Source organism: Orcinus orca, chromosome 5 (genome assembly GCF_937001465.1).
Source record: "Orcinus orca chromosome 5, mOrcOrc1.1, whole genome shotgun sequence".
In the NCBI taxonomy this organism is placed as follows: Eukaryota; Metazoa; Chordata; class Mammalia; order Artiodactyla; family Delphinidae; genus Orcinus; species Orcinus orca.
The window spans coordinates 100,478,060-100,494,142 of record NC_064563.1 but is presented as its reverse complement, the minus strand read 5'-3'; the positions used below and the strand labels follow the sequence as shown (position 1 = coordinate 100,494,142).

Sequence of the window (16,083 nt, the reverse complement as noted above, 5' to 3'; positions counted from 1 at the left end):
GGAAAAAAATTACACCTCAATTTAATGAATTGGAAACATGTTTAATATAAAATGTTGATATTCTCAAAGCATTATTTCCATATGAATTTAGGAAAATGAATTTTAAACAATCTTCAAAACATGGTAAAGAACAGAGGTGTCTTTGAAAAACATACAAACAAAAAAGTTAAGAAGTCACAAGGAGATGTATTAGATACTTGCTTTCCCAAAATTAGATATACAAAATAATTAAGTCATCTAAAAAATCCCCTCCCCCCCCACAGAAATTGGGAATGAAACATGTAATTATAACCATCTTTATAGGAAATCTCCAAAGGACAAATATCTTGAACAATATAAAGATGATGACAAGATTAACAGAAACTTAAGGACACTAAGGCTTAACTGACAACCTCAATTCACAAGATTTTGAAATAAAATGTTCCGACTTTTAGCTTCATCTTAAATTGCCTTTGCTTCACTGCTTTATATACAGTAACAGTGTAAAGAGATGCTTAAAACAGAAGATTAAAAAACATTTTTCTTGTCTGAGAAAATACAATATAATCATCCCCTCAAAATATTCCTGATAACATTAGAAAGTTATGAAGTGTTTAATCATATGTAATACCACCATCATCACATCAATTCAGAACTGTTACCTGAATGTTTAACAAAAACTTATGCTCCATGGGGATCACATGTCCTTATAAAAATACAAAAGCAATGAGAGCAATCTGGCTTTTGCAGATGAATACTGGGTAAACAGCTATAAAATTATGTATTTAGTCCTAACGATTAATATAGAAGACTTTGAGGATATTTTTTTAATTAAAGTTATAAAGTCACCAATTTTATCTTCTATACTTACAGAAACTGTGTACATATATTCTGGGATGTCAGAATAGGACACAAGTCAATATTTATATAGCTATACCTCAAATAAACTAAGTTAAGCTACATATACAATTTTTAAAAACCTATTTTGGATAGCTAAATTTTTCTTCCAAATTTCACTCTGAATGAATGAACTAAATTCTCAGATCCCCACACATGACATCAAAAGAAATGGAAAACAAACAACAATTAGAATAGAGTAATGGTTCCACCTAGCAACTGAGAAAAATAAGCTGCGCATTGAATGAGTGAATTTTTATCACCTTCCTAACATTATGTCTTCTCTCACACTATACAGAAGGGATGCCGTAAATGGCATTTTCTGAAGCCTTGATACTAAATTCTTTAAAAAAAAAAAATACACAGTATTCATATTGCATGCTTGAGCTGCAAAGAATAGAATTACAATATAATGTGACTTGTCAACGAATTTGACAAGCACTGGGGCTGGCACCAGGGAGGACCTAACTCCCTTCAACTCCCAGTTATGTGGAAGTACAGATCACATAGTTTTATTATCTATAAAAACATTCCCACATTACATATGCTATTGCATAATCCAAGCATATTTAATCAGAAAAATATCAAATATTTATGAAATTTTAATTTCTATCTAATGACTTTATCTATATCACCCCCATTTCCACTCCATCTATGAGATCCTAACAATCCTAATATTATATCTTATATATTTTAAATAATGTACAGTGACTTATAAAACTACTGCAAGTTATTTTCTTCTCTGTGAGCTGGCTAACACAAATGCTGATAAGCAGCTTTCCAGTAATCGTATAGAACATCTGTGTCATGTTTGTACAGATTAACTAGCTACTGCTGCCCTTCTGTTGCTGTAAATGAAGTTTCAAAATGAGCTCTCGAATATCTTCCCGTTTGGTCTTTATTACATGACGAGGAAACCATTTCTCCAAATGAATTGGAAGCTCAAAGTTAACAATAGGATCCTAAGGAGAGAAAAGACAGAGTGCAATCATTTTAGCAGTATAATTCAAATTTGTTTTAAGCTCATTTTTATAAGAAATGAGAAATTGCTAACTTTTTTAAATAACAGCTTTACTGAGATATATTTCACATAACATACAATTTGCCTAAAGTATTCAACTGAATGATTTTCAGTATATTCAGAGTTGGGCAACCATCACCACAATCAATTTTAGAACATTTTCATTAAACTGCTAACTACTGAACATCAAAATTAAACACCATATGTTATGCTACAATGCATGTTTAAGTGAATTAGTGCAAAGAGAATTAGTAAACAGAGAATGATTCAGTACAATGCAGAAGTCAGGCTGGTTTGAACACAATTTTTTCCAACATGTTAATATTTTGAAACTATTGAAACGAAGAGGAAGCCTTAGCAGTATATGAAGAATCTCACATAAAAAATAGAAAATCCTGCAGAAGTACCTTCTTTTAGTCCACGAAATAGCCAATTTAGTGGCTTAAGGAACTGATATATTTTCCATTATGTTAAGCTTAATAAGGAAGTTGCAAGTGGCAACTGCAAAGACAATTCTGCCTGTGTTTAAAAAAATAAATGAGTAACTGCTGAATAAGACTACCCCTAGATCATGTTTACAAATTTGATGAAACTATTAGAAGCCAGATGTAAGAAGGACTTACATCTTAAAGAAGAAATTAGGAGTCCCAGAGTATAAAGCTGAAATGAAGGACTGACTGTGATTCTAGGGGCAAATCTCAGTGGAGATTTAACTGTGCAAGTGTTTTTATTAGAATTAAAATTGTATTTCTTATGGCCTAGTTACAAAGTTCCACAGGTGTTGAGTGGTCAACCTGAAACCTATTTTCTTCAATCCACACTCTGTTATATTAGTGCACAAATTTGTGAAACACGAGATTTAGTGTTCTGAGGTTTTCCCCCCAGCAATCTTAAGTGGTGCTACCACCTATGTTAGAAGTATGTTCTACTGACTGAGGCTACATAAAGTAGAATTATATAACAGACTCAGACTATGTCATGTAATAAGGCACTTTGGATATCTAAAAACAAAATCAAATCTCTTTGGAAAGAGTATTAGAAGGCCAGAACTGTCACCCTATAATGAAGTTCCAGTCTAGAATAAAAAAGGAAAAAAAAACAGCATAACATGTTTAGTGGTTTCCATAATGTGTACCATGTTCTACTGTATATTATCAATCCTCCCCAATTATACCAAAAGTTATAACTGCATACTATAACCCTCATGCTTTGAAAGTACCTTTAAGGATTCTCCAAACAAGCTTCTGGTCAAAAATACCTTTTGCTATACCTATCTTCATAAGTAATACTGGTTATGACTGAAGTAATGAGCTAACAGTTCAAAAAGCAGAGTGATCCCTTGCTATTTAAAATTTCTTTTTAACATTGCTACAGTTCCTATAGAGTCTCTGATGAGCTAGAAAATAATACCCATACTCCTCATTGTACTTATGTAGTTTATGGTTTTCTGAGCTTCTTCAATACACAAGTCTTTGAGTTTTGAAAATTTTTCTTCAAATTTGTGTCTGCCTTATTTTCTCTCTCCACCCCTAATCCTTCTGCAACTCCAATTACATGTAAATTAGACTTTTTGACTGTATCACACTTGTCTCTTATGCTCTGTTCTCTTCTTTACATTCTTTTTCCTCTCTGAGCTACAGTGAGATACTTTCTATTGTCCTTTTTTAAAGTTCCCTTATCTGTCTTCTGCTTTATTCAGTCTGTTATCAAACCCATACAGTAAGTTCTTAATTTCAGATATATCATTATGCATTTTCAGTTTGAGAATGTCCACTTGACTTTTTTTTTAGCAGATTCCATTTTCATCCATTTTGTTTATCTTTGACTATTTTCTCCAACATATTAATCAAATCATTTTAAAGTTCTTATCTTCCAACTCCAATATCTGGGTTATATATGGTTCTATGCCTTTTTTTTTCTTATTTCTTGATTACCTCTAACATTTTCCTGCTTCTTTGCTTGCCCAGTAATTTGTGGTTATATGCTGGTAATTGTGAATAAAAAACGTATTTATGTCTTTACATACCTTAAAGAAGCTTTCCACATATTGCAGTAAATATACTCCACAATCACTGCTATTATCCTGTTTAGGAACTTTAGGGCATAGGTCCACCATGTTTGTTTTGCTGAATTCACGATGAGTTTTTCGTTTAACTTCCCACTCTACCTCTAAATACCTTAAATCATCAAAAAGTAGAGTGACTCGAGTAGAAATTTCTTTACTATTATGCAACAATTTCACAAAAATGGAAAAACACTTGCTGCCAAATATATGGCCTCCAGCCACATTTCAAAAGACTTAAACCTTAACAGCACAAATTATAATATGAGGCTTCAAAAGTGCTACTTTAAATAAAATCATCTGAGTTTCAAACTAAAAGCCAGACTTTTTTCAACAACTCAACTTTCACAAATCATATACATAAGTCACTTATATTACAAAGTAAACTAAACAAATTATTTTTAAACTTTAGTTGCTAGTTTTTTCCAGATCCTGTAGGAAATTTAAAAATTACAAACACACATGCACACACAAAATAAGAATGTAAAAGAGTTCTTATTTTTTCCTAAAGTGTTAACTTTTGACAACCACTAATATTTGCAATGCTCCTTTGTAAAATTATGACTTTTGTTCAATTGCGAATACAAATTCCAAATTGACTTTTGATATAATCCTTGAGAAATATTTTACACATAATGGGGATACTTGTTATTAATTAGATTTACAGGCCTCATCTAAATAAATAATAAAATATAATTCCTGATATAATCTTTTCAGTAATTCTTAAGGCAACTTAAAAATTATTGAGATTTTAGTAAAATTGTCATTACTTACTCTCGTAAATTCTGGACTGTGTTTTGTACAGAAGCAGCTTTCAAGGAGTCTAGTATGAGAATGCATGGCCTATGAAAATCACAGGAAGAAATCAAGATGTATATATTCCTATATGAAGTAAACCTATGTATCTGAAAAGACTCTATTATTATAGCATGTACATACCTTTTACACATTTTCTTTGGTACTGACATATTCATCTCAGGACTCTGAAATAACATGAATTTTTACGACTTTGCAATTAAAGCTAGTGTGAATAAATTAATATTCAGTTACTCTTTAAAATGTTTCAAATAGGGACTTCCCCGGTGGCACAGTGGCTAAGACTCTGTGTTCCCAATGCAGGGGACCTGGGTTCGATCTCTGGTCAGGGAACTAGATCCCACATGCATGCCGCAACTAAGAGTTTGCATGCCACAACTAAGGAGCCCGTGTGCCGCAACTAAGGAGCCAGCAAGCCACAACTAAGGAGCCCTCAAACCACAACTAAGGAGCCCTCAATCCACAACTAAGGAGCCCACCTGCCACAACTAAGGAGACAACGAGCCACAACTAAGGAGCCCACAAGCCGCAACTAAGGAGCCCACGAGATGCAACTAAGACCCAGCACAACCGAATAAATAAATTAAAAAAAAAAAGAAATAGAAAATGTTTCAAATAACTTTAAAATTAAAATTTCAAATAAGAGTTTTTTCATCATCTAAAGTGAGCCAACTTCATTTTTTTTTAATTTATAGATTTCTTATACTGGTGAAACAGTAGTTTACGCACTTTTACATGTGACCTCAAGAAGTTATGGAGCTTTAACATGGTCTAAAAAACAACATGGAACTTGAATTACTTCTATTCAGAGTTGCCATCTTAAGCAAAGATGAAGAAGTTAACTGAACCTGTCCTTATACACATTCTCTTAACTCAGTATATGATATCAATAGAGACAGACTTCTTCCCTTTGAAGCATAAGAAGCAGATTATTAATGTATACTAAGGGACAAGAGATGGGGTATTTTGTTATTTTTGTTGATAAATTTAAGAATCAATAGATCAAACTTTAATATGCAGAACTTCTCAGCACCTTTATTATTCTAATATAACAGTGAATCTCTAAGAGAGGAATAGGACACAGGGTTTACCCAACTTAACTGACCTTAGAATCCTTTTTATCATAAACTGCATCTTAGAACAAGTATTCCATGGAACCCAATTTGGGAAACCTGGCTCTAGAGGCAAGAAGGAACTCCCCTATTCTGCTGCTGTGACATCAGAAAAGGAAACCTCCTTCCTTCTGCCCACCCCGTACCAGTGACAGTAAAGACAAAGGCCTATGCCAGGGAGGCTGCTGCTGTCTGTATGTATTAAAAAATAATTAGGTGTCTACCTTAATCAATTAAGATACCAAATCTAGACCATGAATATCAGTTTAGAGGTCCATTTAAAGAAAAGTTAACAGTAACTATCTTAGCCTCAGGAGTCGTATGGACTGACCATGAGTCTACTTTGAATGATTTATACCAACAATTTATAATAATAGAAAGTGGAATATAAAATATAGGTAATTAATTACTCTGAGTGCAAAAACTGATGACATAATGAAGAATAAAAGTACATTTTTCCATAGAAACTGAAAAAGTAGTCGACCAAGATGATCAGATAAACTATAAACAAACCTAGGGAGTTAAAGTAAGCTAAACAGATGCAAAAAGAATAATTTCTCTTGTTCTCTTTACTACCCCAACGAAATATTCCAAAGAATCATAAAACAGCATAATTTAATTATGGTACACCAATATCCATCATAGCCCACCTAGCTATGCCCTATTTTCCAGATAAAATTGTTATATTCATGAGTTTTCCTTCCTTCACATTTATAAAAACACACTTACTTGAGAATCTTCTGTACCCAAGGATAGTGCTGAAGAAGTATGCAGATCATTATCTAGTTAGAAATAACAAAACAGTTATGTGTGTTTATTTTATGTCTAATACAAAGTATTTAGATAAGTTTAAATTGTAATTTGTATGCATAGTAGTAACTAAAGGGAAAAAATACCTGGGAACTATTTAATTTTTTTTTATGGTTAATGTTACAAAAAAATTCAATCGATGGATAAAACTGACAATGCTTAATTGGCTGTCATCACACAATACATACACCCCAGAGCCAAAACTTGAAATACCAGTTAGCTGGGGCCAGTTTCCTGTAAAAAGACAATCTTCATAGATTGCTTACTTATCAAAATCTCTGCTGTTTTAATGTGGAGGAGGGTTAATTTGCCTAGTAATAGTTCTTCTAACATATGATCATAGAGTGTTGCATAAATACACTTTTGCAGCATAGGAGGATTAGACAAAATAGAAAGTAATCAGTTGCTTTATCAGTCTTTCTTTCTCCCCCACAAGAGATAGGTTTTGGCCAGTATTAACGGTAATGGCTATTATTAATTCTGCTTGCTGCTTAGGCTACAGCTATAAAATACAATTTGATTTTTTTTTTTCTCGAAGAAAGTAGGCTTATTTGCTTACTTAAGATTTGGGTTGTAACATAAGAAAAATCATGGAAGAATTATAAGAGACCTGCAACTACCTAACCAAATTACTAGTGTCAACAGGAATTGTGTTAATTTATATTAAGAAAAAGAAAAGGGCTTCCCTGGTGGCGCAGTGGTTGGTAGTCCGCCTGCCGATGCAGGGGACGCGGGTTCGTGCCCTGGTCCAGGAGGATCCCACATGCCGCGGAGCGGCTGGGCCCGTGAGCCATGGCCGCTGAGCCTGCACGTCCGGAGCCTGTGCTCCGCAACGGGAGAGGCCACAGCAGTGAGAGGCCCACGTACCACAAAAAAAAAAAAAAAAGAAAAGAAAAAGAAAAAGAAAAAAGGGGAGATTTCAATCTATGCCTTGAATTCTTAGAAAGATTATTTTATAAAAGATTTATAAAATAAGATTTATAAAATAGATTTATAAAAATAATTTATAAAAATATAAATATTTTATAAAATATTTTATAAAAATAATAATTTATAAAAAAAGATTTATAAAAATAATCTTTTAGAAAGATTATTTTATAAAAACTGCTATGATAAAACTTGATATAACAGTAAAACCTGACAATTACATTTTGTTTATACATGAGTCTTGGGTATCTATCATGAAAATTTCAGACATTTCTTCTAATAAACTAAATGATAAGAAATAATTATACTATCCTTTAACTTCATATTGTTCTCTATAATCATTTTACTGTTGCCAACATTATTAAAAACACCATCCACATTAAGTTTATCACCTATTGTTTTGTTGTCATGTTGGGATTGCTGAGCCTGGGAGTGCTGGGATATAGTTTGTGGAAAATCTTCATACACAGCTTCTTCTAACCATGGAAAACAAATGACTGCAAGATACCAGTGAGACCTGTTGAAAAAGAAATATAATCTTAATAACACAAAATCTAAACAATGTAGAAGAATACGTTCTAGAACTATAGCTGAGAAGGTGGGTATAACAAACATCAATTTTGAAGAAGTCCACCGTGGTATCTGAACACGATTCCAAAACTAATTTAAAAAGCACTAAGACTTCTTAGGATAAAATCTGAGTAAGTCAAACTCATTTACTTTTATATAATTAGTGTTTCCTGTTGAGAATCTGCTTTAATAAACAAACAAAGAGACTTATAGCATCACCTTTTTTCTGTTAGTGCTTAAAGAGCTTGTTCTCTTAAATATTTGAAAATTTATCCTAAAAGCTTTTGATTGTTTTGTTTAGAAAATCTTTTCTTGAGTCCCACCTCAAAATAAACTGAATGTCTAAGCCATTATAGTCTTGTGGGCATTTGTCATTTTTTTTCCCCACTATTTACAATATAAGTACTGTCAAACCAAAATCCAAGATAAACTCATTATTTTAGCTAGTTCTTTAGAAAAAAATTAAAAATAATACCTGGGTTTATCTACCCATACTTTTTACTGATTATTAATCTAAAAATGCACAAAGTATGTTTCTGTACTCTCCGATTTTTTTTAAAATAATCTGAAATACTCACGACTCATTTACAGGCACAAAGATGTAATCTTTATTAAAGATGTTTATGTGACGAGTCCATGTTCTTACTCTCTTATGTCTTCTCTGAGCCATTCTGGGAACAAAAAGATAGATATATTTGATAGATAAAAAATTAAAAATTTAAGATAAGGATTTCAGGGATCTTTTTTATACACTGAAAAATGCTAGCTTTAGTTTATTTAACCATCTTCTTCAAGGTACATAATATTTAACAGACTAGAAAATTATCTCATTTTATTAACTCCTGGCTGTTTTTAAATATGATCACTATTTATAAACAATAAAGTATGGATAAAAGAAAGGCAGCAATTCATAAAATGCTTTACAGATTCCAAAAGTGTCTCAGCAACTGAATATAAATAGCTATACCTATTTATTCTATTTAGTTCCACCTGGGCTGATATAAAATATTATCATTAAACCTTAACAGAATTGTCTAAATGTTATATCTGTGATAAGGGAGGTGTTAAAACTTAATGGAAGAGGAGGGATGAGGTATATAGTCTTAGATTTTTAAAGATGAGACTCATCTCCCTTTATTTCATTTATAAGAATATTATAGGACAATGAGTTAAGCATACCCATTATCCATCCTTTATTTCTTTGACAAATATTTATTAGGTTCCTAAGAACAAATAATGAAAATCACTCACACTGCCCTAAAAGGATTTACAAAATAATAAAGGCAGAAAAAGACTACAACAAATAATTAAAATATAAGTGTCATAAAGGATACAAAGGAATTATGGTGATGGCATCTAGGAAAAACATGAAGAAAAGGGTTGGGACACATGAATAATAATTCCTTTTCTTTACCTCATTAGGGAAGTTAAAGAAGGAAGATATCAAACCAAGTTTGGATGTCAAAAAAGGTTCTAGGAAAGGGATAGCATTTCACAGTGGCATAAAGGAGATGGTGATATGTGACTTCTGGCTCAGTCCCACGAAGGACCTCTTTTTAGTCAGAAAATTAAACAAATCATCAAGTTCTTAAACATTTACATACCAAGTAACACAGGAAACAGACATCTTTGCCCTATCCCTGTCCATGTGAATATCTAACCAAACTCACAGGAGTAGACATTGGGAGTAAGAATGGGGCTAAAAGATGAGGTAGGAATTAGTCACTATGCAAAAGATTAACTTCATAAAATAATGAGTCATATGTTTACCAAATTTTCTTATTTCAAAATGACCCAACCATTACAACGATTATAAATTATTATTTTTACCTAGTGCAGAGTATCTTAATTTGTTTTCCATCTGAAAGATCTTAAGGATAGACACCTGGTTTTCTTTTGTCTTGTTATGTTGCTGTTTGATAGATTTCCTGATTATGCTAACCTTATTTGATTGGGAATACATTAGATATTGGATGGGGCAAGGATGACAGGAGAGAATACGGGGGCCGCAATATAATCGCTTATTCTCTGCTTCTAACTGCATGGAAAATCCTCAACTAATGTCTAACGGTTCTTTCCCCATTCAATAACATACATTATTATCTTTTATTATGAGTTCCTAGTATGTTCTAAGAATTGAGCAAAATGCACCAGGCATAGAGTAGAAAATAAGACAGATGAAGTCCCTGACCTCATAGAGCTTGTATTTTAGAATAAGAAACAGAAAATGAACAAACAAACAAAAAAATGATTAGACATCATGTTGTAAAATAAATTTAAAAGTGCCAGAAGAAGAAATTTCTGTCAGAAAACAGGAAAGAGCTTAAGCATATTTGAAAACTGAAAGGAGGTAGGCTGAACTGAAGTGCTATAAATAAGGGGAGAGAATGCTGCGAGATGAGTTTAGGGACATGGACAGAAGCAGATCTTGCAGGATCTCATAAACCACAGTAATGACTTTGTGAAACATTTAGTCTGCTATTTCCTAACACTAGCAGTTTGAGCTTCCTGTAGGATTTACTGGCCATAAATTATGCTTTGTATCCCCTGTCACTTTGCTTCTGGGTTCTTTTTCTTTTTTAACCGATGTAGGGATTCTTTGTGTGAATACTAATTGTATACATATCAGGCTAAGCATTAGTATGAGTATTTGTGTGTGTGTATATGTAGGTATGTGTTCATATGTATATGTGTATGTGTATATATAAATATATATTATACATAAGATACATATAAGATCTATCTTACACTGGAAGATGCCACTCATCTCAGTTCTGTATTATGTTTATATATGATCATTCATACAACATCTAAATTTTTTCTAATTTTTTTAATTAAAAATTTTTTTTAATACAGCAGAATCTACCTTTTCATTTCCTCAGTTTCTACGTGGGTATGCCAAATGCATAATCTCCACACTGACTAGTAATCTTAAAACAAAATGTGGGATTAAGTGCATGGTGCCAACCATCTGTTTCTATACTCATAAAATAGAAGAGGAGGGCATCAGAAATGTTAAATATCAAATTTATTTAATAAATCTTCCCCTTCCATATATCCCTCTCCATTAACCCTGATTATCAGGAATATTTTCAGATTGTGATTTTCTCCTTAGTTGACCCTGGCAGGCCTTGTCTACCAGCACAAATTCCAAATCCATAAAGACACTCAAAATATAGATGACTACACATCTCAGTTTGTATAGGGCAGCCCCAGTATACATGGGTTGCCCAGCGTAGCTATTAATAAAGCCTCCTTTTATTCTCTCAAGTGTCCCAATTTAGGCCATAAATTATATAGTTGCAATACTAAAAACAACAGACAAAGCTTGAACTTTGAAACTGGAAAGCTATATCCAACTTCGGATAACTTATCTAACTTCTTTAAGCTTCAATTCATAACAATAATGGCATTATGTCATAAGACTACTGTAGAATCAAACAAAATAACGTTATGTTCACTGCCATGGCTCCAAGCAGGTACTCAATAAATGTTAATACTCTCTCTATTCCTATCCTCCTTCTCCAACAATACAAGAAATTCAGACAGTTTACCCATTTAATCATCTTCTTACTTGCCTATTATTCCTATTATTTTAAAGGGATGAAACAGCTCTCACAGCCATTTTTTCAAAGGCAGTCCAGTATAACAAAAACATCTCTGGATTAGAGGTTAAAAGATAAAGATTTAAGTACCAACCAGTTCTGTCACTTACCAGAGTTCTGCCAATCTTTATTGGCCTGCTTCCTCATCTGAAAAATGCCTTACATACCTAAAAGCACTGTTATGGGAAGAAATAATGTACAAAAATGTACCTTGTAAAGTGGTAGACAAATGCTTACATTAACTTTTTTAAAAATAAAAACTCTTAATTTTACCATGGGCCTACCATATAGATTATCACACGAATTGTTAGGGGCAGGGAGAGGGGTGAAGTGGCTCCAGGCTCACAACTATCCAAGTTACTGCTAAGATACAAGAATTACTCCTTCCTCCTTTTTGCCTAGCCCCATCCACTGCTCTATAGGTTTTAGAATTAATCAAAAAAATACCTGGACAGAAATTCAGCTGATTTGTGGGAACATGGTATTTTTATAACGTTATATCAGTTTAATTAAATAGTAGTATGTTAGTGAGGGTCCAACCAGGAAAACATAAACCTCCCTATATATTTAAGACAGATAGAATGTAATGCAAATAATTGGCTACAGTGGTGATAGAAAAAGCGCAGTGCCACAAAAGGCAATCAGTGAGGCAACCAGAGCTTAGCATAGTAGGACAATGCTACATCCTTATGTTGAAGGGCAAAGTGAAGAAGTAGTACCTCCAAATGGAAGCTAGAGCTCTATCAGGTCTGTCCAGTGAAAGAAGGACCCACAGAGGAACTAGAACCACTACCAGAATAACTGCCCAAGGCAAAGAGGGTAAGGAAGAAACATCCTGACTTCTTCTTTCCTTGCCTCCCAACCTCCAATATCCCCCACAAAACATGCAATTGGAAATGCAACCAGTAAGAGTCAGCCTCCCTGTGATAGGGAACAGAACAGTGGAAGGGTAAGAAATGCCTCTCAGAGCAAACAGGCCCAGCACCTGCAAAAGTGGTAATACTGCTCACTCTAGGAAATACTGTAAGAAGTTATTTCACTAAGTCCATCAAAATAGCATGTTTTCCTCTTAAAACTTAAGTACACTGAAAGACTGACTTACGAAAGATTTGGATTATCTTCTGTTAAATTATTTTCCTTTCTTGTCAAGCATTTGTAGAAAAAGCTACTAAAAATGTGACTTCGTTCAACAAGTTCATCTGACACCTTCTCCAATATAAGATACCTGCAAAGTAACACCACAAAAGTAAATTATTTTTAGATTTTATCCGGTCTTCCTCCAATTATCTGTGTTCAGAAAATCTTCATTTTTATGTCCTATTAGAGTCAAAGCAATCTTGCAATTTGCTCTGATTTCAGCTTTTTTTTGTTCTTTAGTTACCTCACCTTCTATCAAGATCAATTAAAGCAGAAATTTTCCACATATTCATTTACTTAACAAATATTTCTCAAATTCCTAATATGTGCCAAGCACCATATTTATACTAGCAACATAAAATGAGAGGGGGCAAAAAAAATTCCTGCTCCCGTAGAGCTTACAATTCAGAAGAGTGACGGTACAAGGACATATTAATCAAATAATCATGCAATCAAACACAAAACTGAAACCATGACGCTCCGAAATAAATCTAGAGAAATTTTAATAACTCTGAGACATGACTAATCTCTAAATCCTTAGTCCATTTCTTTACTAAAAGAATTCTTCAACACAAGTTTATAATTCAATCACTTAGTGATTAAACCTCTCATAATTAGAGAACTCTACTATTGTTAATAGTTTATAAAGGTCCAAAAATGATCTTGGGATTGCTTTTTTAAAAAAACATAAAAGACAAACACAACTTGAATTTTTCTTAATGTGGTTATGTGGAGGGTATACTATGTGGAAGGCGACACACCTTAATCTTAATCTTACCTTAATCTGAATAGCGATAACATGGGTACACACATATGTGAACATTCATGAGCTATACACTTAAAGTTTGTGCACTTTCCTATTTGGAAGTTATTCATCAATATTAAAAATAAATAGAAAGTAGTTTAAAAAATAAAGTAGAATCCCCTCTGAAAAGAAGTCAAAGAGTCAGAGATACAGGCAGGTTCAGTGAAAAGGAAGTATAGAAAAATACTCTTAGAACTGAATTTGAAATAAAATTATATTAGTTAATTCCAATAAAACATATCAAAATTAACATCAAAGATGATCCAATTCATCTCACAAAATATAAATTTGACACTATTTAGGAATACAAAAATAAGTAAGATATAAGATGCTCAAACTTTAGAAGGAAAATAATCATAATGCTACCCAATAACTTTAAAATAAGGCAAAATATTATATGAACCATAAAAGAGATACAAATAAGGTATTATGAGAGTTAATAATATCTGTTTAAAACCAGGAAAAGTTTTCAAGAAGATAACCCTTGTGAGGAAGCTTGATAGAGGAATAAAATTTCAACAGGTTAAGGTAAAAAGAATATTCCACGAAGCAAGAGTAACACGCATTAAGGCAAAAGAGTGAATAAGGATGGGCTTTGTTTAGTAAACTGTTTATAATTCAGTTTTGCTGGACTATGTAATAGGTTCAGGGTTATAAGTAGATGGCAGAAAAGACAAATTAGTGTCGTATTATCAAGACACTCAAATGCCTGACTGTGTTTGAACTCATTTTGACAGGTAGTAAGAAATTAATAAAAGTTTCTAGTGAGAATAGCATTCATGGAGTAAAGAATAATAATGGTGGTAATAATATACTTAACAGATAGGAAAACAGAGATAAAGGATATAAGGAGACTGTTTTAAAAGAATAATAATTTAGGTAAGATAAGTAGTACTAAAAAGATCATGATGACAAAAGAAAGACAATAAACAAATTTGAGAGACCGAATCTACTACTCAGGCAACTGAGTATGTAGAGAAGGAAGGGAGGGTAAAGAGTCAATGATAATGAAAACTTTACTCCCAGCCAAGATGGAATAACAGGGATCAGACTTACACTCCTATTTGAAACAAGCAAAAAATCAGACAAAACACATGAAACAATAGTTTTTAAAACACTGGACGTCAGGAAACAAAGAACAGTGGCCCTTGAGAAACGGTGAGCTCCGTAATTGCCTCAGCTTACTGCCTTGATAAGTTTCCAGGCTGCAGCACAGAAGGGAATAACCCAGGTGGAACATGACAGATTCCCTGAGTTGAGGAGATGCTGAGAGTCAGGAGAGACTAAGGCAGCGAGAGTTTGCAGATCAGAATACTGGAAAAGAAAAAGCACTATAGACAGAGAACTTCAGACATCTGCAGAGTCCTCCTCAAGAATTTAGCAGAATATTGATCACTGCATGTACGTAAGGAAAATACCTAAGACTGGGGAAAGAACTACCTGAAAAAAGTAGAGGGAATGGTACCCAGCATTCACGCAGGTTGTGGGAATACTGCCTGCTGCTACCAGCCAGGCTGGAAAACCTCATAATTCATGAAGCACTGAGTAGAGTATTCAGAAGGGTCTTTCCTCAATAGTAGGGATTAATTTGTTGGGCTCACTTAACAAACCTTAAAAAGCAAGATCCTTAAAAGCATCAAACTGTTTCCAAATAATCTGTCTCAAAACACAATTCAAGAATATTTATAGGAATATACCAGCACCCAGTAAAAAAATCACCAGACATGCAAAAAAGAAGAAAAAAAAAATACCACTCATAATGAAGAGAAAAATCAGTCAACTGAAACCAACCCAGAACTGACAAGGACACTAGAATAAGTAGAAAAAGACATTAAAACAGTTGTTATATAATAATTATATTCCATATGTTCAAAAAGTTAGAGACATGAAAGATATGAAAAAGACCCAAACAGAACTTCTAGAGATTAAATCTACAATGTCCAAGATGAAGAGTAGATAATAATGTGAGATTTTTGAGCCTATCCTTAGTAGAATAAGGATAGCACTCTTAGTAAAACAATAGGGCTGAAATAATATGATAATAATAAATTGGTTTGGGAAGGGTCAGTGAAATAATTAGGAGACATCTTGAAATGTTAGAAATGTAGGTATAGGGATAGAGTACAAAATGAGGGCTAGAGACAAATTACTGCTGCATGAAAGTTTCTTTCTTACACATTCCTTCAGCTTGGCTATATAAAAAGTTGAAAACTATTTTTAATGGAATAGTTATATGGATTTTTAAAATGACAGCTAACTTTTACAGCACTTAAAGACACAATAGAGAACTACAGAGTTGTTTCTTTCTGGTTCCCAAAGTGATCTGTAATTATATAAGTACT

General features: G+C 33.1%; 1 protein-coding gene across 22 annotated transcripts in view; it reads right to left on the bottom strand.

Moving 5' to 3' along the window:
• Window positions 1-20: 20 nt before the first annotated feature.
• SENP7 (SUMO specific peptidase 7) overlaps window positions 21-16,083 on the bottom strand; it is a 171,632-nt gene continuing 155,569 nt past the window's right edge. For 21 of the 22 annotated variants that reach the window (XM_049710021.1, XM_033433286.2, XM_049710022.1 and 18 more), the window contains 8 exons: window positions 12,902-13,024; window positions 8,773-8,865; window positions 8,017-8,141; window positions 6,617-6,669; window positions 4,899-4,942; window positions 4,734-4,802; window positions 3,924-4,074; window positions 21-1,838 (listed from right to left, as the gene is read on the bottom strand). In XM_049710021.1, coding sequence (XP_049565978.1) covers window positions 1,701-1,838; window positions 3,924-4,074; window positions 4,734-4,802; window positions 4,899-4,942; window positions 6,617-6,669; window positions 8,017-8,141; window positions 8,773-8,865; window positions 12,902-13,024 — 796 coding nt within the window. In that variant the 3' untranslated portion in view covers window positions 21-1,700. Of the gene's footprint in view, window positions 1,839-3,923; window positions 4,075-4,733; window positions 4,803-4,898; window positions 4,943-6,616; window positions 6,670-8,016; window positions 8,142-8,772; window positions 8,866-11,909; window positions 11,976-12,901; window positions 13,025-16,083 lie in introns of those variants that run through there. The other variant, XR_007477497.1, reaches the window with a different exon arrangement.